A 25897-nucleotide genomic window follows, 5' to 3' on the forward strand; every position below is an offset into this window, starting at 1 on the left:
ATATTCTTTTTAATTAATTTATTTATTCACTTTAACTTGCTGGCTATAGTCCCATCCCTCCTCCCCTCCCAGTCCCGCCTTCCTTCCCTCTTCCCCATCACACCTCCCCTATCCTCAGAAAAGAGGCGCCCCCCACCCACCTACCCACCCACCCTAGCTCCTCAAGTCACACAGGACTGAGTATGTCCTCTTCCCCTATGGCCTGGTGAGGCAACCCTGCCGGGGGAAGTGATCAAAGGGCAGGCAACAGAGTCCATGACAGAGACAGCCCTCATCCCCTGTACTATAGGACCCACATGAAGCCTGAGCTGCCCATCTGCTATATCTGTGTAAGAGGCCTAGGTCCAGTCCATGCATGGTACTTAGTTGGTGCTTCAGACTCAGAAAGCCCCTCTGGGCCCTGATGAGTTAGTTCTGTTGGTCTACTTTTGGCTCTCCTGTCACTTCCAGGTCCTTTTCTCCTTCCCCCAACTTTTCCACGAGACTCCCTATGCTTCATCCAGTGTTTGGCTGTGAGACTCAGCATCTGTTTTGAACCACTGCTAGGTGGTGCCTCTCAGAGGACAACTCTGCTAGGCTCCTGTCTGCAAACATAGCAGAGTATTATTAATAGTATCAACGGTTGGCTCTTTCCCATGGGATGGGTGGGTCTTGGGTTGGGCCAGGCATTGGTTGGACATTCTCTCAATCTCTGCTCTTTCTGCTCTATCTTTATCCCTGCACCTCTTACAGGCAGGGTAAATTTTGAGTAAAAGTTATTGTGGGTGGGTTGGTGTTCCCCTCTCTCCACTAGGAGTCTTATCTAGTTAGAGGGTATTCTCTTCAGTCTCCATGGCCCCTCATATCCTCCCAGAAGCCTACCCTGAAGTAGGTCTCTAGCTTGTTACAGAAATGACCCTGCCCTCCCTCATCTGCTCTCCCCAGGTCTGATCTCCACCCTCATTTCTCTCTATGCTCCATCTCCTATCTTGCTCCCTCTCTTCGATTTTCTCTTTTGAGTGAGATTTAAACATCCTCCTTTGGTTCCTCCTTGTTACTTATCTTCTTTGAGTCTGTGCAATGTAACTATATTCTTCGCAGTAGCCACAAATAATATAATGTATTATATTGGTGTAACTCTAACCAAGAAAGTCAAAGACCTGTATGACAAGAACTTCAAGTCTCTGAAGAAAACATTGAAAAAGATATCAGAAGATGGAAAGATGTCCCATGCTCATGGATTTGTAGGATAAATATAGTAAAAATGATCCTCTTATCCAAAGTTATATGCAGATTCAATGCAACCCCCATCAAAATACCAACACAATTGTTTACAGACCTTGAAAGAACAATTCTAAACTTCATATAGAAAAACAAAAAGCCCAGAATAGCTAAAACAATCCTGTACAATAAAAGAACTTCTGAAGATATCTGATCCCTGACCTCAAGCTGTACTACAGAGCCATACTAATAAAAAAAAACCTGCATAGTACTGGCATAGAAATAGATTAATTTATCAAGGTAATCAAATTGAAGACGCAGAAATAAACCCACACACCTACAGACACCTGATTTTTGACAAAGGAGCCAAAACAATACAATAGGAAAAACATAACATCTTCAACAAATGGTGCTAGTCTAACTGGATGTCTACATGTAGAAAATGCAAATAGATCTATATTTATCACTCTGCACAAAACTCAATTCCAAGTGGATCAAAGACATCAACATAACACCAGATACACTAAATCTATCAGAAGAGAAAATGGGGAAGAGCCTTGAATTCATTGGCATAAGAGACAGCTTCCTGAACAGAACACCAACAGCTCAGGATCTAAGATCAACAATTAATAAATGGGACCTCAGCAGGGCATGGTGGCACACACCTTTAATCCCAGCAGTCGAGAGGCAGAGGCAGTGGATCGATATGAGTTCGAGGCCAGCCTGGTCTACAAAGCAAGTCTAGAACAGCCAAGGCTACACAGAGAAATTCTGTCTCAAAAAAATCAATAAATAATAGCTGGGCAGTGGTGGCGTACACCTTTAATCCCAGCACTTGGGAGGCAGAGGCAGGTAGATCACTGTCAGTTAGAGGCCAGCCTGGTCTACAAAGTAAGTCCAGCCCAGCCAAGACTACACAGAGAAACCCTGTCTCGAAAAAAATAATAAATTAAATAAATAAATAAATAGATGGGACCTCTTGAAACTGAAAAGCCTACAGATTGGGAAAAGATCTTCACCAACCCTACATTTGACAAAGCGCTGATATCCAAAATATATAAAGAACACAAAAAATTAAACACCAACAAACAAAATAATCCAATTACAAAATGGGGTACAGAGCTAAACAAAGAATTCTCAATTCTGGCATAAAGATATTTGTCTTGTGTAAAGCAATGCTGGTAGCAGATAACAATTGGCTCTTTGGTTATGCATGTCTGAGTTCTCTGGTCTATTTGGTTGCCTTCATTTGGTTTGAATAAACAGTCCCTTGAGATATAAAATCCACTAGAGAAAATAAAACTTCCTGAGACATCAGGACTGCTAAATATATATATTCATTACTCACTATATATATATATACATATATATATAATTATATATAATTTGAGAGATGAGTGACTAATGACTCCATGGTTGAGAACATCACTCTTGCACAAGACCCAGGTTCAGGTCCCAGAACCTACATGGTGAGCCACAATCATTCATAACTCAAGTTCCAGTGTTTTCAATCCTCTCTTCTGATTCCAAGGGCACCTGGTAGGCATATGATGCACATATATACATGCAAGGAAAACTTTCATACTTATAAAATAAAAAAGAAATCTTTTTAAATATATATGATAACTAGCTAAGCTTTACTGGGTTTGATATGGTGATGATTTATCTTAATTTAAGAATACTCAATGGTCTTATAAAATCATACATATTTAAAGTGTATCATGTTATGATTTAATAGATGTGTACATTGTATAATTATCATAATTAGGTAAATATACACGTTACCATTCATAGTTGTGTGTGTGTGTGTGTGTGTGCATGCGCACACGCGCATTGCTCTTACCTACAGGGAATCAGAACCTTGTCCCCTTGTAATGTGCGAGCTTTATTTCTTTGACTAGCATATCCCACCATACACTCCAGAATGTGCCTATAAGTGAGGTCAAATAGCATTTATCTTTTACTCCAAATGCCATAATTTTGACTGTATGAGGACAAATGAATGGTCTCCTCCTTTTCCATGCCTAGTGAGGATTGCTTGTTCACTTGTCTGCCAGTAGATGCTTGAATTCCTATGTCTTGGCCACAGTGACCTGGGGTTCTTTGCGGTGTGCTCTGAGAGGGACAGCTACATCCACGGCAGGGACACGGTGGCTTCACGTTGTCCTCAGCAGAGCTCCCCACACCCTTCCTTGTGCTCCATTTTCTGTCCTGTTTACAATCGCAGCCCTGTGAGTGTGGTGTGGTGTGACACGGCCCTGTGAGTGTGGTGTGGTGTGACACGGCCCTGTGAGTGTGGTGTGGTGTGACACGCCCTGTGAGTGTGGTGCGGTGTGACATGGCCCTGTGGGTGTGGTGTGGTGTGACATTGCGCACTTCCTTGAACTTGTGCTTTCTTGATAACTACGGACACTAATTACTGTGTGCTCATTGGCTAGGAGAACATCTTCCTTGGGAAAATGTCTGCCCACGCCCTTTGCCTTAAACATGAACTTTAGATAAACAGTAAGTGGCTGTCCTGGTTTATACATGCCTCACACAGTATGGAGAGTATGTGCACACTGAAAAACACTGATCATCCGACATTCAGTGTTAACTGGATGTACTCTTTGTTTGACAGACATGAGAGAAAAGAAAGAAAGAAAGAAAGAAAACAGCAATGGCATAAAGTGAAGACTTGCCTGGATCTAAAATAGTCTTTATATATTTCACAGTTTTGCACTGAAATAGTTTGGTATATTTTGTGAGTGTTTGGCTGGTGTTCCTGCTTTATTAAAAAAATTATAATTTCATTTTGAGATCCTCCAGACAAAATCGTTTGAGCCTCACAGTCTTTGTGCAATGTTATTGGACTCACTTAATGAAATTATAACTCAAGCAAGGTATTTCATTCTGTTGTGGTAAATCAGTTCGGGCAGCAGGAGTTCAGGGGGAGCAACGCCTTCACTGTGCTGATCCTCCATGTTTGGTAGAATGAGGGAGGAGCAGGCGCCTCATATTAGAGTTATTTATTGTTCTCTTTATGTGAACACTATATTGGTGCCTGTCCCTACTGGAAACAACAGCTGTTAACAGGCTCTGAGATGAATTTCAATGTGATCTCCCCTGGTCTCTGAAAATCTTGTCTAAAGAGAAAACAGGCTCAGCCTTGAAAGGAAAGAGCAAGTTTCTCTTCTGCTTGCCTGGAGGCTAAGGGCAGTTAAACCCACCGGTGAGTGTTTTCATGGGTATCTGCACTCAGATCAAGGTATAACTTCAAGTGGGAATACTGGTACAGGCAGGACTCCTCTGTAACAACAGGAAGAGACAAGAAGCAAGGTTGAACACGGTGACCCCCACTAAAACATCCTGCTGCGGGGTGCGGAAGGCTGCAAAGGAGAAGAAAGGGGTCCTGTACAACACAGCAACAAAGCCCTTCTTGGCCAGTGCCCCAAGCAACTTAAGGGGAGATCAGAAGGGCCTCTAATGCAAGGCTGTACTGCAACAGACAAGGAAAGGTAGCACTGTCATCTGTGGTCCAGATTCACAGTGAAACAGAAGGAGTTGTGTGTACGCAGGAGACTGTGCCTGTGGGTCCTGAGGGTCTACTGCGATGTGTCTCTGGCTGCCTTTCTAGACAGTGGGTGCTGTGTGAACAGCTACTCGCACCTTCTGCAGTATAGTTTGCTCAGCAGAAGCTTCTAAAATAAGGACCTTTGGCTCACTCCTTCCACTGCTTTTCCAATACCATTTCCCACCTAGAATTTCTTCACTTGTATGTTGAAGAGAGAATTTTTCAGTTGGGCATCTTGGTAGACACCAGTAATCCTAGTCTCTGGGAGGCAGAGGTAGAAAGATGGCAAGTTCAAGGCCAGCCTGGGCTAAAGAGTGAGATAGCTACACATTGACTAGGACAAGAGGATTGTAGAAAGCCAGCTGTCCCCGGGTCCCTGGAATTCCATCAGTGTCAGACACTTGACTATGCCTAGTATGGTTCAGGCCCTCCACCTGGCCCTGGCCTAATTCCTCCTTCTAGTACTTCTATTTATATCCTTACTAAGCGACATGACTGTGGATTTGATAAACCTGTGTGTGTGTGTGTGTGTGTGTGTGTGTGTGTGTGTGTGTTTCAGCTTCTACTTTTATATATATATATATATTCCAAGAGAGCTCAGAGCAAATGTCCCACAATTGAGGGGGTTGAGAGAATCTTTGGCTTTATTGGCATAATTCTCTCTTAGTTCTGGAATTGTTTTACTCAACTTTGATCCTTCCAGAAATTACCTTGTATGGCAGGTGCTAGCCTGCCCACCTGTAAGTAGCTGAAGGGTCGTTACCTTGAAGACAACTTCTTAATGTTTTCAGGGATGTGGAACAAGAACAGAGAAGATCCCAAAATAAATAAATAAGTAAGGGAAGAAAGATGGAAATCATAAGGGTTTAAATGGAGTGGAGAGAGGAATTTGATAAAAATGCTGCCAGGAACTCAATAAAAGATGGAGCCAGAATGAAGTGCCTGCAGTCACGGTGACCTTCCCACCTTCACTTCCCAACCTCTTGGTATTAAGAACATATGAAAGCATTGGGTTTTTCTGAAACTCGGTGTCGAAAGTGCATCTCCTCTTCTTTCTCTTTCCAGACAAAGTAAGCATACTGTCAACCTTCCTCGCTCCCTTCAAGTACCTAAGTCCTGGCACCACAAACACGGAGGATGAAGACACTCTAAGTAAGCAGCCCCACTTCTCTTACAGAGAGGTTCTCACTCAGTCTATGTGGGGGGTGGAAGTGCCTTTCTCTGCCTCCTTGTAACCATGGCGAGGGGACTGGCTGGTCTTTCCAAGTATAGGAGATCCTGCTCCCAACTCCAGCAGACCCGTCTTCTTCTACAGTTATATCCTTACCCACATTTCCATCCTCACCTGCAGCCCCACACCCCCCCTACTCCCACAGTGACCATGACCCCATCATCACCTAAAGAATGCGGTCCTTGCCTAGAGTCTTGTCCTCACCTGAAGTCCATCTTTACCTGCACGACCAAACTGACACAGATTTTTATACTTACCCACAGCCTGTGCCTGCATGTAATCCCCTCATCACCATAGTAATCCCCTCATCACCATAGTAATCCCCTCATCGCCATAGTAATCCCCTCATCACCATAGTACCAGCCCTACGTGCACTCCACCCTGACCAGGAGCCCATCCCTCCTGTAGGGCTAAACCTATGCTGAGTCTTCATGGCGGTACCATCTTTAACCGGAATCCTCCCTCATCTGTAGCCTTTCTTCACCTTCCAGATCAAACTCATGCAGAGTCCTGTCCTCGTCCAGAGACTCATTTTCACCTAGGGTACCATCTTCCTCAGCAGTCCCTCACCCCTGCAGTTGAATCATCACCAGAAGTTCTGGCGTCATTTGGAATTCCACCCTCACTGTGCGGTTCTACCCTTAACTAGAATCCCACCTCCCATTGCGGCCCGGTCTCTATCTGATACCCTATTCCCATCTACAGTGGGTGTATGTGGAGTCTCATCCCTGTCCAAAGCTTTGTATCTCACCTACAATCTTAGCACCACCTAGATATCTGCCTTTACCAGAAATCCCAGTCTCATATAACATCTGGTCCTTGTATGGACTTCTGTTCTTATTTAAAGTTCCATCTACATCTTAAGAATAAGAAGAGACCCTAACGTGTGACCAAGAGCCCCGAGGAATGTAGAGAATAAGCTAGTTTTCTTAGACTCTTCTCTCTTTTTTTTTTCTTTCCTTCATACTCCTCTTCAACATAGAAAAAATTACAAAAAAAAAAAGGTTGTAGTATCACAGTGTCTCACAGAATAGATTTCACAGTTGTTCTTTAACCAGAAAAATAGATAACTAAGGGGTTTTCTATTGAAACATCTTGAGTTCATGAAGCATCATTAGGTGCCTGATATTATAGCTGGTTAGGGAAGGGGGCTCGTATCCATCTCTTTTGTTTAAATCAATAAGAAGAGCTCAGAATAGAAACTAGAAAAGAGGAGAAAAAGAGAAGGGGGAGAAGAAGAGAAGAGACAAGAATAGAGGAGAGGAGAGGAGGGGAGGGGAGAGGAGAGGAGAGGAGAGGAAGGGAGAGGAAAGGAGAGGAGGGGAGGGGAGGGGAAAGGAGAGGAGGGGAGGGGAGGGGAGAAGAGAGGAGAGGAGAGGAAGGGAGTGGAGGGGAGAGGAGAGGAGGGGAGGGGAGAGGAGAGGAGAGGAGGGGAGGGGAGGGGAGAGGAGAAGAGAGGAGAGGAGAGCAGAGACTTGTGCTTTCCTTACCTGTGGCACAGTGTCAAGTACATAAAAGAGGAGGCCAAACACTTCACAAGAACACCTCTCTGTATTTAATATCACCTGACAGATGGGCTTTTTTTTTTTTCAACTAAAATGAGCTAAGAATGTGCTTGTCATGGGATGGGGAGGAAGCAAGGTGCTATTGGCGGTTGCTAAGATAATTGGCTGAATCAAGCAAAAACAGTGACAGAGATTTCCATGGAAATGTCGTCCATGTTGCTGTAAGCCGCTAAGAATCAACACACATTATTATGGGCACCCCTCTCCAGACAGTTGTTAAGGCTATTGGAAATGGGGGTGTCTTCCTGTAATTAGTCACTTTCCTCATTTTGTGACAAATGCTGGCAAAAGCAACTGAAGGAAGGAAGGGTTTATTTTGGCTCAGAGTTCAAGGGTCTCATGGTTGGGGGAGTCATGGCTGCAGAGCAGAAAGTGGCTGGTCATGTCGCATTCATTGTAAGGCGGCAGTGACAGATGATGGAAATGTTCAGCTTAGTTTTCTTTTACATTCAGGAATTCAGCTCATGGGATAACGTCACCCAAATGCAGGGGGAGGAGGAGTCTTCCCTCTTTAGTTAAGCCAGTCCAGAAATTCCCCCCAGAAATACGCCCAGAAACAGTTCTCCTAGGTGGTCCGGTCTAGGCCCTGCCAAGTTGACAGTGAACAGCAACCGTCATCACTGTCCCTATATCACTGTCTAAACATAAAGTTGAGAGTGTCCAAAGGTCAGAACCTGGCCAGATGTTCACAGTCTTCTGCTTGGATATTTTCATTTCTACAGGAAGGCATAGAGGGATGAGGGATACAGGAAGAAATTGACTGGGTTAATTAGAATCAGACTGGAGTTCTTGACCCTGACTTACGGGCTCCCATCTTAGCAAGGTTTGTGGTTTGAAACAAAACCTTGGCATGTCACTGGGTATATCCTTTTATGGTTGTTTGAATTTAAACATTTTCAAATGAGTCAGGTTATGGATGGCTACCTCAGAAACCTTAGAAAGAGTGAGGTTAAAAAGTATACCGCATGTGCCCAGTTTATTCGGACATGAGAGGAACTTGAACTCTGCCTTCCTGCTCTCTCCCTGGGAGTCTGGCTGAATCAGGTGGAAAAGAAAGGGGTGTCGGCTAGAGAACGTTTGGAGAGAGAGAAGCAAATGGATTCTAAATACTTTCAGAAACTTGGGAAACTTTGATATGGTGTCCAAAGGCCACTGTCTTAATAAACACAGGGCTTTTGTAAAGTCACTGATCTATCCAGTCACACACACACACACACACACACACACACACACACACACACACACACCAGGAGCAACAGCAGCTTCTCCTTTTGGGCAGCTACAGCCTTTGACTCTCTCCTGAGGCTAACACAGTTAGGAAAGTAGGAGCCTGGTTTGGGGCTCAAGGAGTTCTGCAGGCATGTTCACTGTTGGGGGGAAGGAGTTATTGGCCTAAGACGTCACAGGGTTGAGGAGAGGCAGGGACCCAGAACTCAAGGAATGCTCAACCAATGATGAGTGATGCTCTCAGTTAAAACCATCTTCCTCTGATTTGGTTTACTGGATAATGGAAAAAAATATACGTATAAAAAATAAATTCTAATTGTTTATTACCCATTAAAATGCTTTTGAAGTGCTTGGGGGAGCTTCTTTGCTAATTAATGGATTTATAGTGTGTGTGTGTGTGTGTGTGTGTGTGTGTGTGTGTGTGTGTAAATGCATGTGAGTGTGCATGCATATGTATATGGAAGCCAGAAGAGGATATCAGATGTCTTCCTCCATCTTCCTCCATTTTCTTTCCATTGTGTGTTATGCTGTGTTTTTTGATACACTGTCTCTTCACTGAACCTAATGCTACTGTCTCTATCAGGCTATCTGTCAAGCAGTCTCTGGGATCTGCCTTTGTCTACACCCCAGTGTTGGAGTTACAGACAGCCATGGCAGCTCCTGACTTTAACATGGGCAGTGGAGGTCAAAATGCAGGTCCTTGTGTTTGAATACAGTTGCTACCTTGTAAACCATCTTCTCAGACCTCACTAGATGCAGTTAATTAGTTTAGAAAACTATTTTTATATGTTTGTATTTGGTACGAGTATGTCCATGGTGTGAGTGGTATTCATGTTTCTCTATGTATGTGTGGCATGACTGTGTCACGTACATGTCTATAATATGTGAGAGTGATATGCACAATAAATGTACATGTCTGTGTACACATGTGTAGTGTATGTGAACATGTGTGTGGAAGAAAGAGTTGGAGGAAGGACCCTCTTTAAGCCCCATGCCTCATGCCTCTGCCTTCCCTAGATATGTTTTGTCTCTGCTGCTCTAATGTAAAGACAGTTCGTGGATAACTGTTTACATACTTTCAACTGTTCAAGAATGCTTCCCGGTAGCTACCTAGATCCTGGCCACCTGGAATATATAAAAGCTATTGCCTAGAGCTGTGAGCTTCTCCATTTAAAGAAGTTGTGCAGAAAGACAGAAAACTGTAGTCAGGACACAGCCACCATACACACATTAGGCTTTGCCTACAGAACATTGGCATTCAAGGAGCCAATCAGCAGTAAGCTGGGTCCAAGGAGCCAATCAGCAGTTAGCTGGATCTTAACTGGGAGACCCTTTTACAATAGTATGTTTTCAAGGCTTGTCTGCCTCCTACAGTCAGCTCCACTCTGAGAAGGTTTTACCTTTCAACACTGAAAAGCATGTGCCCTGTCCATCCTGGCCCCACCCTCTGCTCAGCAGTTAAGATTTGGCCCAGATTGAATGACAAACAACTGACACCAAGAGTTTCATATTGCTTTTGAGCTTTTCTTGTTAACTATATCTGCTTTCCCAGAATCCTATGCACACCCATCACAGTGTTATGGGTTACTCATGACAAGCCTTTGAAGAAGGCATCTTCTACCAGCTGCTCAGTCTGACAAACTGTCGCACCCACATACAACCAACAAATGCCAAGCATGTGCTACCTACTGCACACCTCGGCCTCAGCCTATGTGCCATGCACCCTACAGTCTAGGCTACCTCCTGTCCCTCTGCACGCCAAGTCCCCCCCCCCCACTGCCTGGAGGAAGAACTAGGCTGCCTGCCATTCCGCTGTTGTTAAGCCCTGTCATCTGGGAGGAGCTGCTCTGTTTTTAAAACCAGGGCTGCTTGGCAGCCGAATAACCTTCACCAGAAATAATATTATCTCTTCAAATGTAGCGTAGCGCACTGGATGGCTGGCTCTCCAGAGCCCTCCTGACCCGCAGACATGACGGTGTCATTAGCAGTGATGCATACAATCCCAATGATGCCAAGCCATGAGAGGAAGTCGGGTGTACATAATAACCGGGTAGAAGATTTTGGCCTGCAAAGGAGCCAGCAGAGAAGGGAGAGACACAAAAAATAAATCCACAAGCAAGCAAGGCTTCTTAGGAATGATAGCAGTATGGTCCAAGCTAAGACCTGACCGCCACCTTGTCTAACCATTCCTGAATGTCATCAGCCCAGGTCATCAAACTTAACAAATTGCAAATAACGGGGTTATTTGGAAAATAAATATGTAGCCACGGCGATGACAATATACAATTTTTTTTCTTCCTGTCCAAAACGCAATTCCTTCATGCATCAGACATTTAAACTTAGCATTATAATTGCCGACACATTTTGTCAAATGAAATAATGTACTTATAAGGCTTTGGAGAAGAATTCAGGTGTGAGAGAAGCAGAAAGGAAATAATTTCATTTTTCATTTTCCTATACAGGTGCCTTCCTGACTTAGATATTCTCTTTCAGTACCTGGCGGTCTTCAAATTGCTCATGATTGTTCTATTACTGTTGCTTATGGTATTTGTCTAATGTTGTCTGAAGTTATTTGCTTGCTTTTTTTCCCCTCTAATTCCCACGATGGAAAAACACATGTGACTCCCTGAAAGAACCTTATGGAAGTCACAGTTCAGAGACGTCTTCTTTTATGATGTCTTGAACAAGGAGGTGCTTTGCCACTATACTCAGGCAGTAGAATCATGGACGCTGAGGCCATGCATGAGGTCTCCTTGGGAAAGAGTTTCATCAGGAAAGGATTTGGGACCCAAATTAGGAATGGTCCAGGACAATGTGAGTTGACACTATGTGCCGGGTGGAGTTGAAGGTCACTATCTCTCATCCCAGAGCTACTGTGTCATTCTGCTCCCCATCTCTGCATCCTCAGCTTCCTGGGGCAGGTCTGACACACTCATGAATATGCACTTGTATATACACATATATGTGTATCTGTGATAAGATCACCCAAGGTCTAATCTACTCTCTCATCCAACAAGCACACGCTGATCAAAGCCCAGGTGCCTCCAGGACTGATCAGAGAAAAGAATAAAGATCATGTTATTCTTGGAAGGGAGAGCAGCCACCTAGTGGGAAGAACAAGAGTGGGTAGAAAGTCCTCACATCCTTTCACAGCCCAGGTATGTACGTAATGTCCAGAGCAAGAATCCAAAGGCAGGGCTGGGAATCGACAGCACACTGTTTACACAACCCTCCACATTTGCTTGTAGGGTACAGGGCCCCTCTACTCCCCAAGCATGAGCCTTCAAAAAGTAGCTCTTCAAATCTATGTTTAAAAGCCAGAGATTTTTTTTTTTTTTTTGATCTCCTGACTTTTTAAATCTGGTGATTATTATACATAACAATTGGGTGCATAAAACCTATTAACTAAATGGAGAAAAAAAATGAACATAATTTCCCGGGTCAGAGAAGGGGAGTGAGCATATTTAATGCCTTCTCTGTGAAGAGAAAAAAAAATATGAAAGTGTTGTGTCAGAGTTAGAGCTGTGAAGAGCCCACAGAAACGGCAGTAGCAAAATGCCCCCATGCCCCTGGCACCTAGGTATGATCTTGGCTGTGGTTGGATGTGTGTATCTGCAGGCAATATTAAAGTAAGGAAGGGTCCTTCTGTCTCCAACCTTGTCACAAGAGGAGCGTTACCAGAGTCTGTTTTGCTCCCACTGACAGAAAGGGGCCCAAGAAGAAAAGATGAGGTTTTTATCCTCACGAATGGATATACAGGCAATGTAGTCAGCTCTCATGGGAGTGAGTGTTTGCCTTGTCAAGCAAAGGAAGAGACCAGAGATGTGTTTTGTTCTCCTAGGAAGCCGGTGATGTTCTTTGGCTCACATTTCTGGGTAATACGATGAATATCTCCCATCCATCACAGCAGAGAAATCAGAGAACCACTAACCCTTCTCTCTGGAACATCCTGCAATTTCTAGGGAAGTGGATGGGAGTCACCAGCAAATAAAATAGTCAGGAAGAGAAGCTGGACTGGAGAGAAGTAGGGGTCCGGCAGTGCCTCCCTGCTGCTCTCAAAAGTGTCTCTATTATGGCCATTTTACTAAGCCTGATAGGTAGGTAGGAGATAGATAGATGATAGATAGATAGATAGATAGATAGATAGATAGATAGATAGATAATGTCTATATTCACTTAATTCATACCCACCCAACTGATGAGTAAAATATTCATTTTCTGTCATTTAAGGAAATGAAGCTTAATAAATTAAAACTAAAAAAAAAAGAAATGAAGCTTACACAGAGTGGTCTAATATTCCAACAAGCATAAAAAACAAAAGCATCTGTTTGGCTCTAGCCCCTGTGGAGTGGCCACTGAACCTCCACACGTGCTAAGGGTCCTCACATTCAGAACAGAGACCACAGGGTAAGCCTAGATGTTCTGAAGTGCTTGCTGGACTCTGAGGATCAGTTGACCAAAGCATTTTGTATTGGTAATATCACCATGGTAATGTCATCCTGGAGAGTCTAACTTGTATCTGAAATAGGGACCAAAGTCTATACTATTTAATTAACAACTAATCATTGATGATTTTAAAAGGAGCTCACAGAGCCTGGCAGGTAGTTCGTGTCATTGTGCTTACCATATGTGCTGGGAGCACCTGTCACCCCAACACTGGAGAGGTAGAAACAGGAGGAGCCCTGGCCAGCCACCCTAGCCTACTTGAAAAGTTCCAGCTTCAGGTGAAGGGCCTGTCTCAAGTGGAAAGTGCACCCCACATCAGCCTTTGGCCTCCACACTTGTGCACACACACAGGCACATGTACACATGTGCACACACACAAAAAGAAAGAAAAAACGAAAGAAAGAAAGAAACTCCCAGCCCAGTCTAGTAATCAAAGTTTATATGAAGAGTTCCAACTACAGCAATAGCAAGATATTGAGAATCACAGTAGGGGAGCAAATAAAAGGGATTTTGCCATGTATAGAGCAAAAACGCTTTCTGAGTTTGGTTCTCTAAGATACAGCAGAGGTCATCTGATATGCTGGCCACCGTAATCACACTGGCACGCTTATTAAATCCCCACATTGTAAGAAATCAATAAGAAATTAGAAGGCTCCAAGCAGGTTTCTAGGCAATCTGATGTGGGGATTTGGGAATTGTTTTGTTTGCTCTTTATTTTCCATTTTGAGTTCAGTTTGGGGGAAAATCACATGGTTTAATCTAATGTACACTCCACCTTGGCTGGAAATACCCTAGATGACAGGGTCCATTGTTGTGCACATACCCAGAGCACACAGCGATTAACATGAACGGTTGAGGTTTAGCATTTGCTATCTGAAACATAATTATTTTTGCTGAGATCCATAACAAATGAATGCTGCATGGCTATAACTTAGAAAGTACTCAGATTCACACTTTTGAACAAACTAACCTCCCCAAGCCTAATGGCTTTTTAGTAGCAAATGGATAGAGATAGCAGTAAGCCCATTTCACAATTTAGAAAATTAAACTGAGAGGCCGAGATGGCTTTCACTGCAGAGCCCAGTGCCCCCCACTGGAGCACCCTCGCAAGAGCTGTTTGGGCTTCTTTATAAAGACATGATGATCGCTATGACTGATGGGTTAGCCCTGAGCTAAGAGGCGGTTAGAGCACATGCTGAAAAGAACAGCCTCAAATGTCAGGACACCTCTGGAAGGCACCTGACTTTCAAAGGCATCATTTGTGACTGAGAAATTGTACTTCCTTCTTCATTATCCTCCAACAACAGTGCCATAAACTGAGAGGTGAGGAGAGCTGGGGCAACTCTGGCAGGTCTCAACCTGTGTGGTTTTTCAGGCTGCGTGAGAGAAGGAGGTCCAGGCGTCAGCAGCCAGGCAGGCATTCAGAGTCTGTGTTGAAGCTGTAGGTTCACTGGAAAATTCGCCCAGAGTTTCCACTTGCTTAATGAGAGAAAACACACACACACACACACACACACACACACACACACACACACACACACACTCACTCACTCACTCACTCTCTCACACCTGCCAGAGTTGAGAGTTCCCAGCCCCTGAGAGCATGTGTAAGGTGCTGAGAGAAACCTGGGCATGCTTTTGCCTAGGCCAGACCAGCCCCAGGACTCATCACACATGGGGTGGACTTGGCTTCATTACATCCAGATGGCCTGGGGAGGGACATTAATCTGCAAAGGCCAAGAAAATGTCACAAGTATTCTGCATCCATAAAATCAACTTACAGCCACTGCATGGACGAGTGCAAAGTGAGATTGCTAGGATTGCGTCCCACCTTAAACACAACACAGCACGCAGACTCTGTAGATTAATTATTACAACCCCTTAAGCCTCAGTTTCCCTCTGCCTGCTTATAATACTAGCCACTAACAATATAAGCTGGCAGGAGCCAGTAGAATATGGCAGACTATTCACAGCCATAACCCTTGCGCTTTAATAATGCACTTGCAGGTTTGGCATTCCGGAAGCACACACCCTGGCAAAGTGCACCAGGGCCTAAGTAGCATCATGGCAGTTCACAATGGGACTCTCCAAAGAGAGCAGCTTTATTAGAGAATACTCATCTAAGGTGGCTAGTCCTACATCGTCTTTACACTCATCCATCAGTCATAGTTACAAGTTATAGTTATGAATAAGTAGCTTTCAAGCTGCACAAGAGAAGCAGCCAGCATGGGTCAATCACCAGTGTCTGTTTTGAAGCTGTCGGGGGAGGTCACTGGAAAATTCACACACACACACACACACACACACACACACACACACACACACACACACACACACACCACATTCACACCTGCCACAGAGCTGAGAGCCCAGCCCCTGAGACATGTGCAAGAATCTTAGAGAAACCTGGACATGGTCATGGTTCTGCCTAGCCAGATCAGCCTTGGGACCCATATATGTGTGTGTGTGTGTGTGTGTGTGTGTGTGTGTGTGTACATATGTATATATACATATATGTGTGTGTATATTATATGCTTTGCTAAACTTATTTTGCATTTTTTTTTCAAAAGAAATAAAATGGCGGATCAACAAGTGGTCAAGGTGCTTGCCAAGCCTAATGACCCAAAGATGGTGAAAAAAGAGAACTGACTCCTGCAAGTTGTCCTCTGATGTACACACACACACACACACACACACACACACACACACACACACGCACACACACGCACATGCACACACATGCACATGCACACACATGCACACACACACGCACGCACGCACACGCACACACACACACGCACGCACGCACACGCGCACACACACACGCACAGACACACACACGCACACACGCGCACACACGCACACACACGCACACACGCACACACACGCACACACGCACACACACGCACACACACACGCACACACACGCACACACGCACAGACACACACGCACAGACACACACGCGCACACACGCGCGCACACACACGCGCGCGCACACACACACGCACACACACGCGCGCGCGCACAGACACACACACACACGCACGCACACGCACAGACACACACGCACACACATGCAAGCACGCATGATATAATTTTTTTGTAAGAAAGAAAATGTTACAAGTACAAATGAAGTCACACTTTGACCTCTTATTTCCTTCCTTCCCTCCACCTCCTCTGGGAGATGGGAATGTGTCTTTATGGTGTAACTGCCCTGAGTATTCTTACAACATACACAGATGCTACTCCACTCAATGGAGCAGTCTGCATTTTGTCATCTAGTATTATATTGATGACATTTATTCAGGTTGAAACATAAAGAATCCACTAAGATATGATTGTTGTATTAGTCTGCTGTTTGAGTCTACCACAACTTAACCATTCCTCTAGATATGGGAAGTCAGGGATTTCCTACATTGTCAACTTTTTTAAAAAATGCTACAAGGAACATTGTTGTTAATCTCAGTTCTAGGATGTGCCCCAACAATATAATTACTGAGTAGGCAGTGTTTCTTGGCAGTCAGTGAGTGTCACTACATTTTTTTACAAAGGAATTAATTGTGCCTGTGTGCATTAAAACTCATTTGTGGGTACAAATCTTTAGACACACACTAGCATTTTGGTCTGTTGTACATGCTTGCCTGGCTAAGATGGGAAGGAAATCACAGGCAGTAACCCAAGGGTTCCTGCTGTCCTGTAGGTGAAAGGAAGCCCCAGACTTGTAGCTGAGCCACATGGCTCTCTTGGAACCATTTTCTAGCTTGCTATATCAACATGTGGCATGTTTATTTAGAGAAACAAAGGACTTCTAGGAAGTGACCTTGGTTAGGAAGTTCCAGTGATTGTGACAGAGATGCCCAAGAAACCACATTTCAGATGAAGTGTCAAATGCACCTTTGATTGCCTTTCTATGGCTTGTTTCTTCCAGGATGGGGCTGGAGGGTCAGGCTCAGGGCCCTGAGACCTCATCAGACTCGTGGCTCTATAAACCAGCATACTTGAGGCCCAGCAACTGTTCTGACCTGGACGGGTGACATGCAGGTGTTTAGGGAAGACAGCTGCTCCTCTACCTCATTGGCTTCCACCTGTGTCCTCTGCAGAGGTCTCAGGTGATACAGCTCTCAACTTCAGGATGTGAAGAAGGAGATGGGGTTTGGGGCCTGACAAAAGGAAGCATCACATCAGCAAAGCACTATACACACACACACACACACACACACACACACACACACACACACACACCCCTCAGGCAACAACCACTGTGCTTAGCGCCCTGGCAGTGTGCAGGGAGGGAAGGTGCTCACCGTTTCAAGAAGGCCTCTCTGACTTCTGCTGTTGGCCGAACCGTAGAGAGGCAGGACTACTCATCTCTGATGTTAAGACATAATGGACACTGAGGATGTAGAGCACTCATAGGTGACATCACGGCTCATACTAATAGACAGCAGGCTGCGAGGCCATGCCTGGGACACATTCCTTGCCTGTCTCTTCCTCACATCTTCTCAAGCCTGACTTTTGTGAGAACTGCCCAATGTTGGAGGCCTCCCCACCCCTACCCAGCCCCCACCACTTAGGCAAATGTTCCCCGACTGCCGTTCCTTTGTAACTTGCAGAAGCCATTACAGCACCTTTCCCTAGACATGGCTGGAGGTTCTGATGGCAAGGGACCCACGCTCCTGGACTCCCAGCCTTACAGCCTTACAGGGCCACCATTAACAACAGTCCCTGTCATTAGTGGTGACCTGCCAGTGCCCTGGGTCATGACTAATTTGTTCTCACCTCCAGGTACCAGCAGTGCTGAAGTGAAGGAAAACCGAAATGTGAGCAACCTGGGGACCAGGCCCCTGCCCACGGGAGACTGGGCCAGAGGCAGCACACCCAGCGTTAAACGGAAAAGGCCGCTGGAGGAAGGAAACGGGGGACATTTCTGCAAACTCCAGGTGATCTGGAAGAAGCTCTCCTGGTCTATGACACCCAAGAACGCGCTGGTCCAGTTGCACGAGCTGAAGCCGGGGCTACAGTACCGGATGGTATCACAGACTGGCCCAGTGCACGCCCCAGTTTTCGCTGTGGCTGTAGAAGTAAACGGGCTCACATTTGAAGGCACGGGGCCTACTAAAAAGAAGGCCAAGATGCGGGCAGCAGAGATGGCCCTGAAGTCTTTCGTGCAGTTCCCCAATGCCTTCCAGGCCCACCTGGCCATGGGCAGTAGTACCAGTCCGTGCACCGACTTCACATCTGACCAAGCCGATTTCCCAGACACGTTGTTCAAGGAGTTTGAACCATCCTCAAGAAAAGAGGACTTCCCGGGCTGTCGTCCTGTTGACACTGAGTTTCTGTCCTCCGCCTACCGGCGAGGACGACTGCTCTACCACACATTGGACCTAGTGGGCCAGGCTCTGCCTGACAGGTCCAGGCTGGCTCCCGGGGCTCTGGGGGAGAAGAACCCTGTGGTGGTTCTGAATGAGTTACGCTCAGGTCTGCGGTACGTGTGCCTCTCGGAAACAGCCGAGAAGCCCCGAGTCAAGAGCTTTGTCATGGCTGTGTGCGTGGACGGGAGGACGTTCGAAGGCTCTGGACGCAGCAAGAAGCTGGCCAAGGGCCAGGCGGCACAAGCTGCCTTGCAGGCCCTCTTTGACATCCGGCTGCCTGGTCACATACCCAGCAGGAGTAAAAACAACCTCTTGCCACAGGTGAGACTTGTCGGGTAGCTGCCTGCTAGGTGGAAAGATGGATGTGAGTTGGGATACTCTCACTGTGATGGGGGAATAGGCCTGCCCCTCTCCTGGAGTCGCCTTAAGCAGAGGGTAGCAAAGCACTGGCCTTCTCGAAAAAGCCCTTTCCTAAGCATACAGAGGGAAATTGCCAGGTTTTGTGGATAGAGAATCATGGGAATGTTAAGAAAGCAAAGGGGATGATCAACACAGCAACTGAGGAAAAAGTAATGAGAGACTCGTGAACCCAGGTGGAATCAACCGCTAGGGAGGAAAGACAACCAGTCAGAGGAAACAAGCAGCGGAGACAGCAGTCCGCAGGGTCTTCCGTGCCCACCACAAAGGCCAGGCTGCAGGAAAGGCAGGATTCCGTTGCCAGGCCCTGCGGTAACTTAGAAAATGAAGAGCCAAGAAGCACAGGTGTGTTGGTTGGTGGTCTGGGATGAGTTTCTAGTCAGTTACTCTGGGCAAAGCACGATGGGAAATTGTCTTGTGTGGAGTGGCCAGGACCTCTATAACTATGGTTTCCAACCAGGTGGACACTTCTGCAATAAGACACTAGCACAGACCAAGAGTCCTGTGTAGAAAAACTTGCTGGAAGGCAGAGGAAGTTAGAAATGAGAATTAGGGCCCTGCAAATACGATCCAATTGGTCTAGTGCTTACTGAGCATGCGTGAAGCCATGAGTTCAGTCCCCAGCACAGCACCGACCAGGATTGGTGGTGGCAGGTAGAGGCAACAGGATACAGAGTTCAAGGTTATCTTCAACTACATAGTAAGTTCAAGGTCATTCTGGCATGTATGAGAAAGAAAGGAAGGGAGGAAGGAAATATTTCTTCCAGTTTTGCCAACACAATGGGGGGGGGTCTTAAATTTTTTTTTCTTTGCCTGGTGATACTGGGGTTCAAACCCAAAGACATTTGCATGTTTAAAAAATGGTGTCACCCCTCCCCGAGCTGTACCTCCAGCCCTGTGGGTCTGCTTTCTTACTGGAGGTTACCTTCACTTGTTTAAGATGCCTTTGTAGCACTGCCTGTGTGTCAAGAACTATTACCACACCGCTTAAAACAACCTTATTCTGCCAAGTTTTATAATTGCTTATTTATGCAAATTATCTTTTCTCTTATCATTCTGAGACTTATTTGTAGGTCTCTCTAATGTAGTCAATACAGAAAATTATTTTTATTCATTTTTGGGCGTCAATCAAGGAAAGAAACACTTTACATAGTTAAAAGGCACTTAGCCCCGTGTGGAATTCATCATAAGTACTTAATAGCTATGAGTTATTGCTGTGCTCACCACCATTATGACATCACAACACCTGGACTAGAATCCCTTACTTTGCCTTAAGAGAGAAAGAATCTGTAAAAGAATTTGGCGTGTTATCACAACCCAGGTAATGCTCAGCAATATGTGTGGAGAACATAAAGGGATCTTCACCTTGAATAAGGACTGGGAAGAGCATCCATCCATCCATTCATTCATTCACTCATTCTTCATTTATTTGACTATAAACAGGCAGGGGATAAACACCACAACAGATGTTCTTTGTGTATGTGCACATGTGTGCATTTGCAACATATGCATGTGTATGTGTTTGAGGGTGTACATGTGTGGGTGCTCACACACGTGTGTGTGTGTGCATGCATGGAGAGGCATGTCATAGGTCAATGTAGGGTGTTCTATCACTTTCCGCCTTTCTTTTTATCTATGTTTATTTTTAATTGTGGGTATATGTAGGGGAGGTATGTGCATGGCTTCAGTGGTCCCAAGTCCAAAAGAGGGGCTCAGATCCCCTCGACCTGGAGTTATAGGCAGTGGCGAGCCACCTGATGTGGGTGCCGGGGACAAACAAAGCTCTCTACAACGGTGGTATGCACTCTTCACTGCTGAGCCTTCTTTCCAGCCCTTCCACCATGAGTCTCTCATCAAACCCGGAGCTCAGCAATTTGGCAAGACCAGCTGGCCAGCATGCCCCAGTGATCCATCCGTCTCTAGCGAACGAGAGCTTGGGTCACAGGCACGTGCTGCCACTCCCTGCTTTTAGTGTGGATGTTGATGATCCAATCGTGGGTCCCCGTGCTTGCAGAACGTGCACTGTAGAGACTTAGCCATCTTCCTGGCCCTACGGTGTCCTGTTTTTTGTTTGTTTGTTTGTTTGTTTTTCACAAATCTTGGGTGAGGGAGAAATGCAGACTATGGATACCGAGTCCCAGATGAGGATGGTGGGTTTCCCTGCTCTGCCTACCATCTATTGGCTCACTTCACACCACACACTGATGGCACACGGGTGGGAGGAAGTAACCGTAAACCTCACCAGCCTTGGCCTTCAGCTTGTGCCTGAGTAAATGCATAGTCCCACCGAGAACAAAGTGCTACAGAAAGAAGCAAGAACACTTTCTTTTTATTTATTTACTTATTTATTCATTCATATTACATCTCAGTGGTTATCCCCTCCCTTCTATCCTCCCATTCCTCCCTCCCTCCCATTTTTCCCTTACTCCCCAATGACTGTGATTGAGGGGGACCTCCTCCCCCTGTATGTACTCATAGGGTATCAAGTCTCTTCTTGGTAGCCTGCTATCCTTCCCCTGAGTGCCACTGGGCCTCCCCATCCAGGGGACGTGGTCAAATATGGGGCACCAGAGTTCATGTGAAAGTCAGACCCCACTCTCCACTCAACTGTGGAGAATGTCCTGTCCATTGGCTAGATCTGGGTAGGGGTTCAAGGGACATGTCCCAAGAAAGAACAATTTCTAAATCCATGCCTGTGCATTTACTAGGAAGGAACTCTACAGCTTTGTTTCTTCTCTTTTATACCTCTTTGTCTTTTTGTTTTTCTGACTTCCTCCCATTCTACCTTCCTGCTGCTACATGGACTCGAACTTGCAGAACAGCCATGGGAGCACTCTCCTCCCTACTGCCTGGGCCCAGGCTGGGCAGAAGAAGGAGCCCCTTATGAGACTGTCCGTGGGTTCTAGCATGACCTTTATCAGCTCATGTCTCCTGCCACCATTTTGGAGGAGCCCCCGTTAGTGATTCTGGGCATGCCCCTGTCGTTGTTTTACCCTGCCCCAGCCTGGTGCCACTTTGCAGAAAAGCTGGAGCCACCCTCAAGACCCCCAGACAGGCCTGGGATTATCTATTTACTAGGGCATCCCACCCCCGCTTTCTGCTGCCTACTGTGTGAAATTGAAGGACATCAGTGAGCTCTGTGTGTGATGCCTTCCTCTTTCATGTTGTCAACTCTGAGCTCTCACGATGGAGAAGCCAGGCAGTGCTACTACTTTGTAATAGTCATTTGACCCCAGAATGCAGCACATCCGTTAAAGCCACGGCTGCTAAATTATTTTTCTCTGACAGCCTGCTAACCACTCCGACTGGATGATGAAGGGCACGGAGCGTCTCGAGGGTTGCGGGCCATTCATCACGCCACAGCAATACAGCCATGCCAGGGGCTCATTATCCTCTTGCCTCAGCCCCCTTGGAAAGTGCACCCTGTAGCTGGGTGGGGGCCAACGCAGTGGAACTCGGGGCTGATGGAATTAAAAGCCTGTGCTAGATAGGGTCCAAGTTCAGGGGAGAAAATGTGAAAATAAACTATCCCAAGGTTCACCATAAATGCGGTTCTGTCTTCCTGCTCAGCCTTTCCTTCCAGGAACTGTGTCATCTTCAAGCCACTGTCAATACATTATGGGGGCCTCTGTCTATAGATCACAGAAGTCCTGTGGAACACTGTGGAGCCCTTGCTACGTGTAATGCAACCTCTGTTTCCACATCCTGAGACCCTCATTCATAGATGATAGAAACCCCATCTATATGGGTCATAGAAACTCTATGCACAAATTATGTACCCCTGTCTACACCTCATGGGACTCCCCACCTATATATCAAAATCCTTCATTATGAAACTTCAGGAAAGCTATTATCTATGAGTTGCAGAATTCCCTGTCATATACACCATGAGCCCCTGTTTATAAATTAGGGAATCATTCATATACATGCCAAAAAAAAAGCCCATCAATGCACCATGGGCCTTTTTCCTGTCCCTTGTGGGCTACAACCTACTTATCAGGGATCACCCATCTGACCATCTAAGGAACACAGAGTCCTCCACTTATGCTCCATGGATTTCCCTCCTTGACTATATATGCATCACAAAGACTATACCCTCTTCCTTCCAGGATGCTCAAACAAGCACTTTGTTCCAAAGGCACCTTGACTCTACATTTTCAGGTCTCTAGACATGTGTCCTTTTGTGACCCTTGTCTGACTGAGCTACTGGCACTGCCACTGGCAAACCAAACATCTCCACAAAACCTGGCTTCTCAGAACAAAGAACTTCCCACCTCCCCTGAGCAAGGACAATTCTTCCATAGTTTGCTTTGTGAACCTGAAGCAGTGCGGTTTCTAGAACACCATTACTTAATGTGGTCTACCCAAGTTCCCCTGTTCTGCCCCACCCGGGACAGTCTCAAATGTGCAGGATGGCAGAGACCCACATGTTGTTCCATAGCAGATGACTAGATGTAGTTTCTTCAATGCTTTAACCAAAGAATAGTGTTACAAACAAGGCTTCAAGCCATCCCTGTGGGAGTTCTCTTAATTACATGAAACAAATACCCCATGTGTGCCAGTGCTTAGAAATAGCAGGAAAGCATGTTTCAGATGCATCTATTGAGACTGGTGAGGTCGCTCAGTCAGTAAAGTGATTGCCACGCAAGCAAGGAGTCCTGAACCCATCTCCAGCACCCATTTACTAAGACAGGCATGTTAGTGTTCCTTTGGAAGCCTAGAGCTTAAGAGCCATAGACAAATGTATCCTCAGATTTGCTACCAGCCAGCCTAACTGAATCAGGGAGCCCTGGACAGAGAGACACCCTGAGTCCTCTAGTCTCAGGAACATGAAGGAAGATGTCCTGAGGAATAACACCTGAGGTTGACTTCTGTTATCTACATACATTACACACACACACACACACACACACACACACACACCACATCCCACCACCACCACACACCACATACCACACATCACACCACACACACACACACACACACACACACACACACACACACCACATCCCACCACCACCACACACCACATACCACACATCACACCACACACACACACACACACACACACACACACACACACACACCACATCCCACCACCACCACACACCACACATCACACCACACACACACACACACACACACATAAACACACACACCAGACCACCACCACATACCACACACACCATACACACACATACACACCACAACACACACACTACAACACACACACACACACACATGCACGACTCAGCTGAGAATGTACCTAAAAAACGTAGTGGCTTCTGGAAGGAAGACAGGGAGTATACAGATATATAGGATAATCCTAAAGACATAGAACCTCCTAAATTTGCTCCTGAGGCCCACAGTGTACGTCTGAGTACATGATAGTGGCTGGGCTCACAATTCAGAGCTCCAGCTTTGATGAAAGACCTAAAGTGGAGGCACAGCAGGAACAGGGCATGAGTCCGTATCATCCCTGCAGCCTGGGTTTTGAAAGAGAGTTCGATAGCATGGTGCTCACAGCAAAGGCTCAGACTCCAGGTGTGAGCTCATCACACTCTGTTTCCCACCATTTCCTGTACCTGAGACCTGAGTCTTGGGCACAGTGACAAAAGCAAACATTTATTTGTGTCTTTAAGGCATGGAGCACATATAAGCATGTGGGGTTTACTATGCTGATAAGGAAGTGTGCGCAGCCCTGGGACTCCGTAAACAGCCGTTGAAAATGATGATGCCCACTGAGAGACAGCCGAGAGGCTCTGTCCAAAGCCTTCATGTTTTGTTTATCTACAGTTGGTACAAGACGGCTGCGGGCTAGCATGGCTAACGGCAAGAACCGGGAACGAGAGCATGAGAATAAATAAACACTCATTACCTGGAGGTACTTAGGTACCGTCATGAGAACTGATAAGTCACAAGGTCCACATCTCACCTCTGGCACGAAGAGATCTGCGTTCACAAAGCACAAACTCAGCAAGAATGCCTTTCTCTTCTTTTCTTTTCTTTCTTTTTTTTTTTTTTTTTTTTTTTTTTTTCCCTGTAGCTTTTTCGTTGCCCAAAGACTGGTTAGAAAAAGGAATAAAGTACAGTACATCTCAGCAAAGCAAGCTAAAGAAAAGTTAAATTTTCCCTACACACACAGTAAATCTGAAAAGGGAATTAATTGGTTTGTTTGCAGTTTTCTCACTCAACCTTTATTTTCTCGTGTTTTTTTTCTTTTTAACTATTTTTTATTTATTATAATTTATTAATATTACATCCCAATTGTTATGCTCTCGCTCCTATCTTCTCATTTGCACCCTCCCTCTTCTGCCCTATTCCCAGGCCCCAGACCTCTGGCAGAGGGTCCCACCTACCCCACCTTTTGACCTGCATCCTGTCAGGTCCCAGCCAGATAGCCTGCATCCCCTTCCTCTGTGTAGCCTGCATCCCCTTCCTCTGTGTGCCCACAGGGCCTCCCTGCCAAGAGGGAGTGATCAAATCACAGGCACCAGAGTTCACTCCGCCCCCCGCTCCTCTCCCTCACCCTCAACCCAAACCATGGCTACATCTGAACAGGGGGTCTAGGTTCTTTGTATGCATTGTCCCTGTTTGGTGCATCACTTTGTGCAAGCCCTGCCTGGGTCCAGATCCACCGGCCTTGGTGGTCTCCCTGTGGGGCTCCTGACCCCTCTGAGTCCTTCCATCCCCCCACTCTTTCATACAACTCTCAGCATTCAGGCCAGAGTCCAGCTGCAGCTGGGAGTCCGATTGCTGTTTATGGTGTTTTTAAAAGGTTTAGGCAAAGCAACTAAAATACACGTTTCTTCAAAGTAAGAAGGACATGCCTTCTAAAGTGATGCTAACAGTTGGTTGATTTGAGCAATTGGGTCCATGAGAGAG

At 45.8% G+C, this 25897-nt stretch overlaps 1 protein-coding gene across 2 annotated transcripts in view; it reads left to right on the forward strand.

Moving 5' to 3' along the window:
* The window catches only part of Adarb2 (adenosine deaminase RNA specific B2 (inactive)), a 526034-nt gene that overhangs the window by 336341 nt on the left and 163796 nt on the right, over nucleotides 1-25897 (forward strand). Inside the window, exons 2-3 of one of the 2 annotated variants that reach the window (XM_051151452.1) lie at nucleotides 5819-5905; nucleotides 18009-18916. In XM_051151452.1, coding sequence (XP_051007409.1) covers nucleotides 5819-5905; nucleotides 18009-18916 — 995 coding nt within the window. The remainder of the gene's footprint in view (nucleotides 1-5818; nucleotides 5906-18008; nucleotides 18917-25897) is intronic. The other variant, XM_051151453.1, reaches the window with a different exon arrangement.

This window comes from Acomys russatus, chromosome 9, assembly GCF_903995435.1.
Source record: "Acomys russatus chromosome 9, mAcoRus1.1, whole genome shotgun sequence".
In the NCBI taxonomy this organism is placed as follows: Eukaryota; Metazoa; Chordata; class Mammalia; order Rodentia; family Muridae; genus Acomys; species Acomys russatus.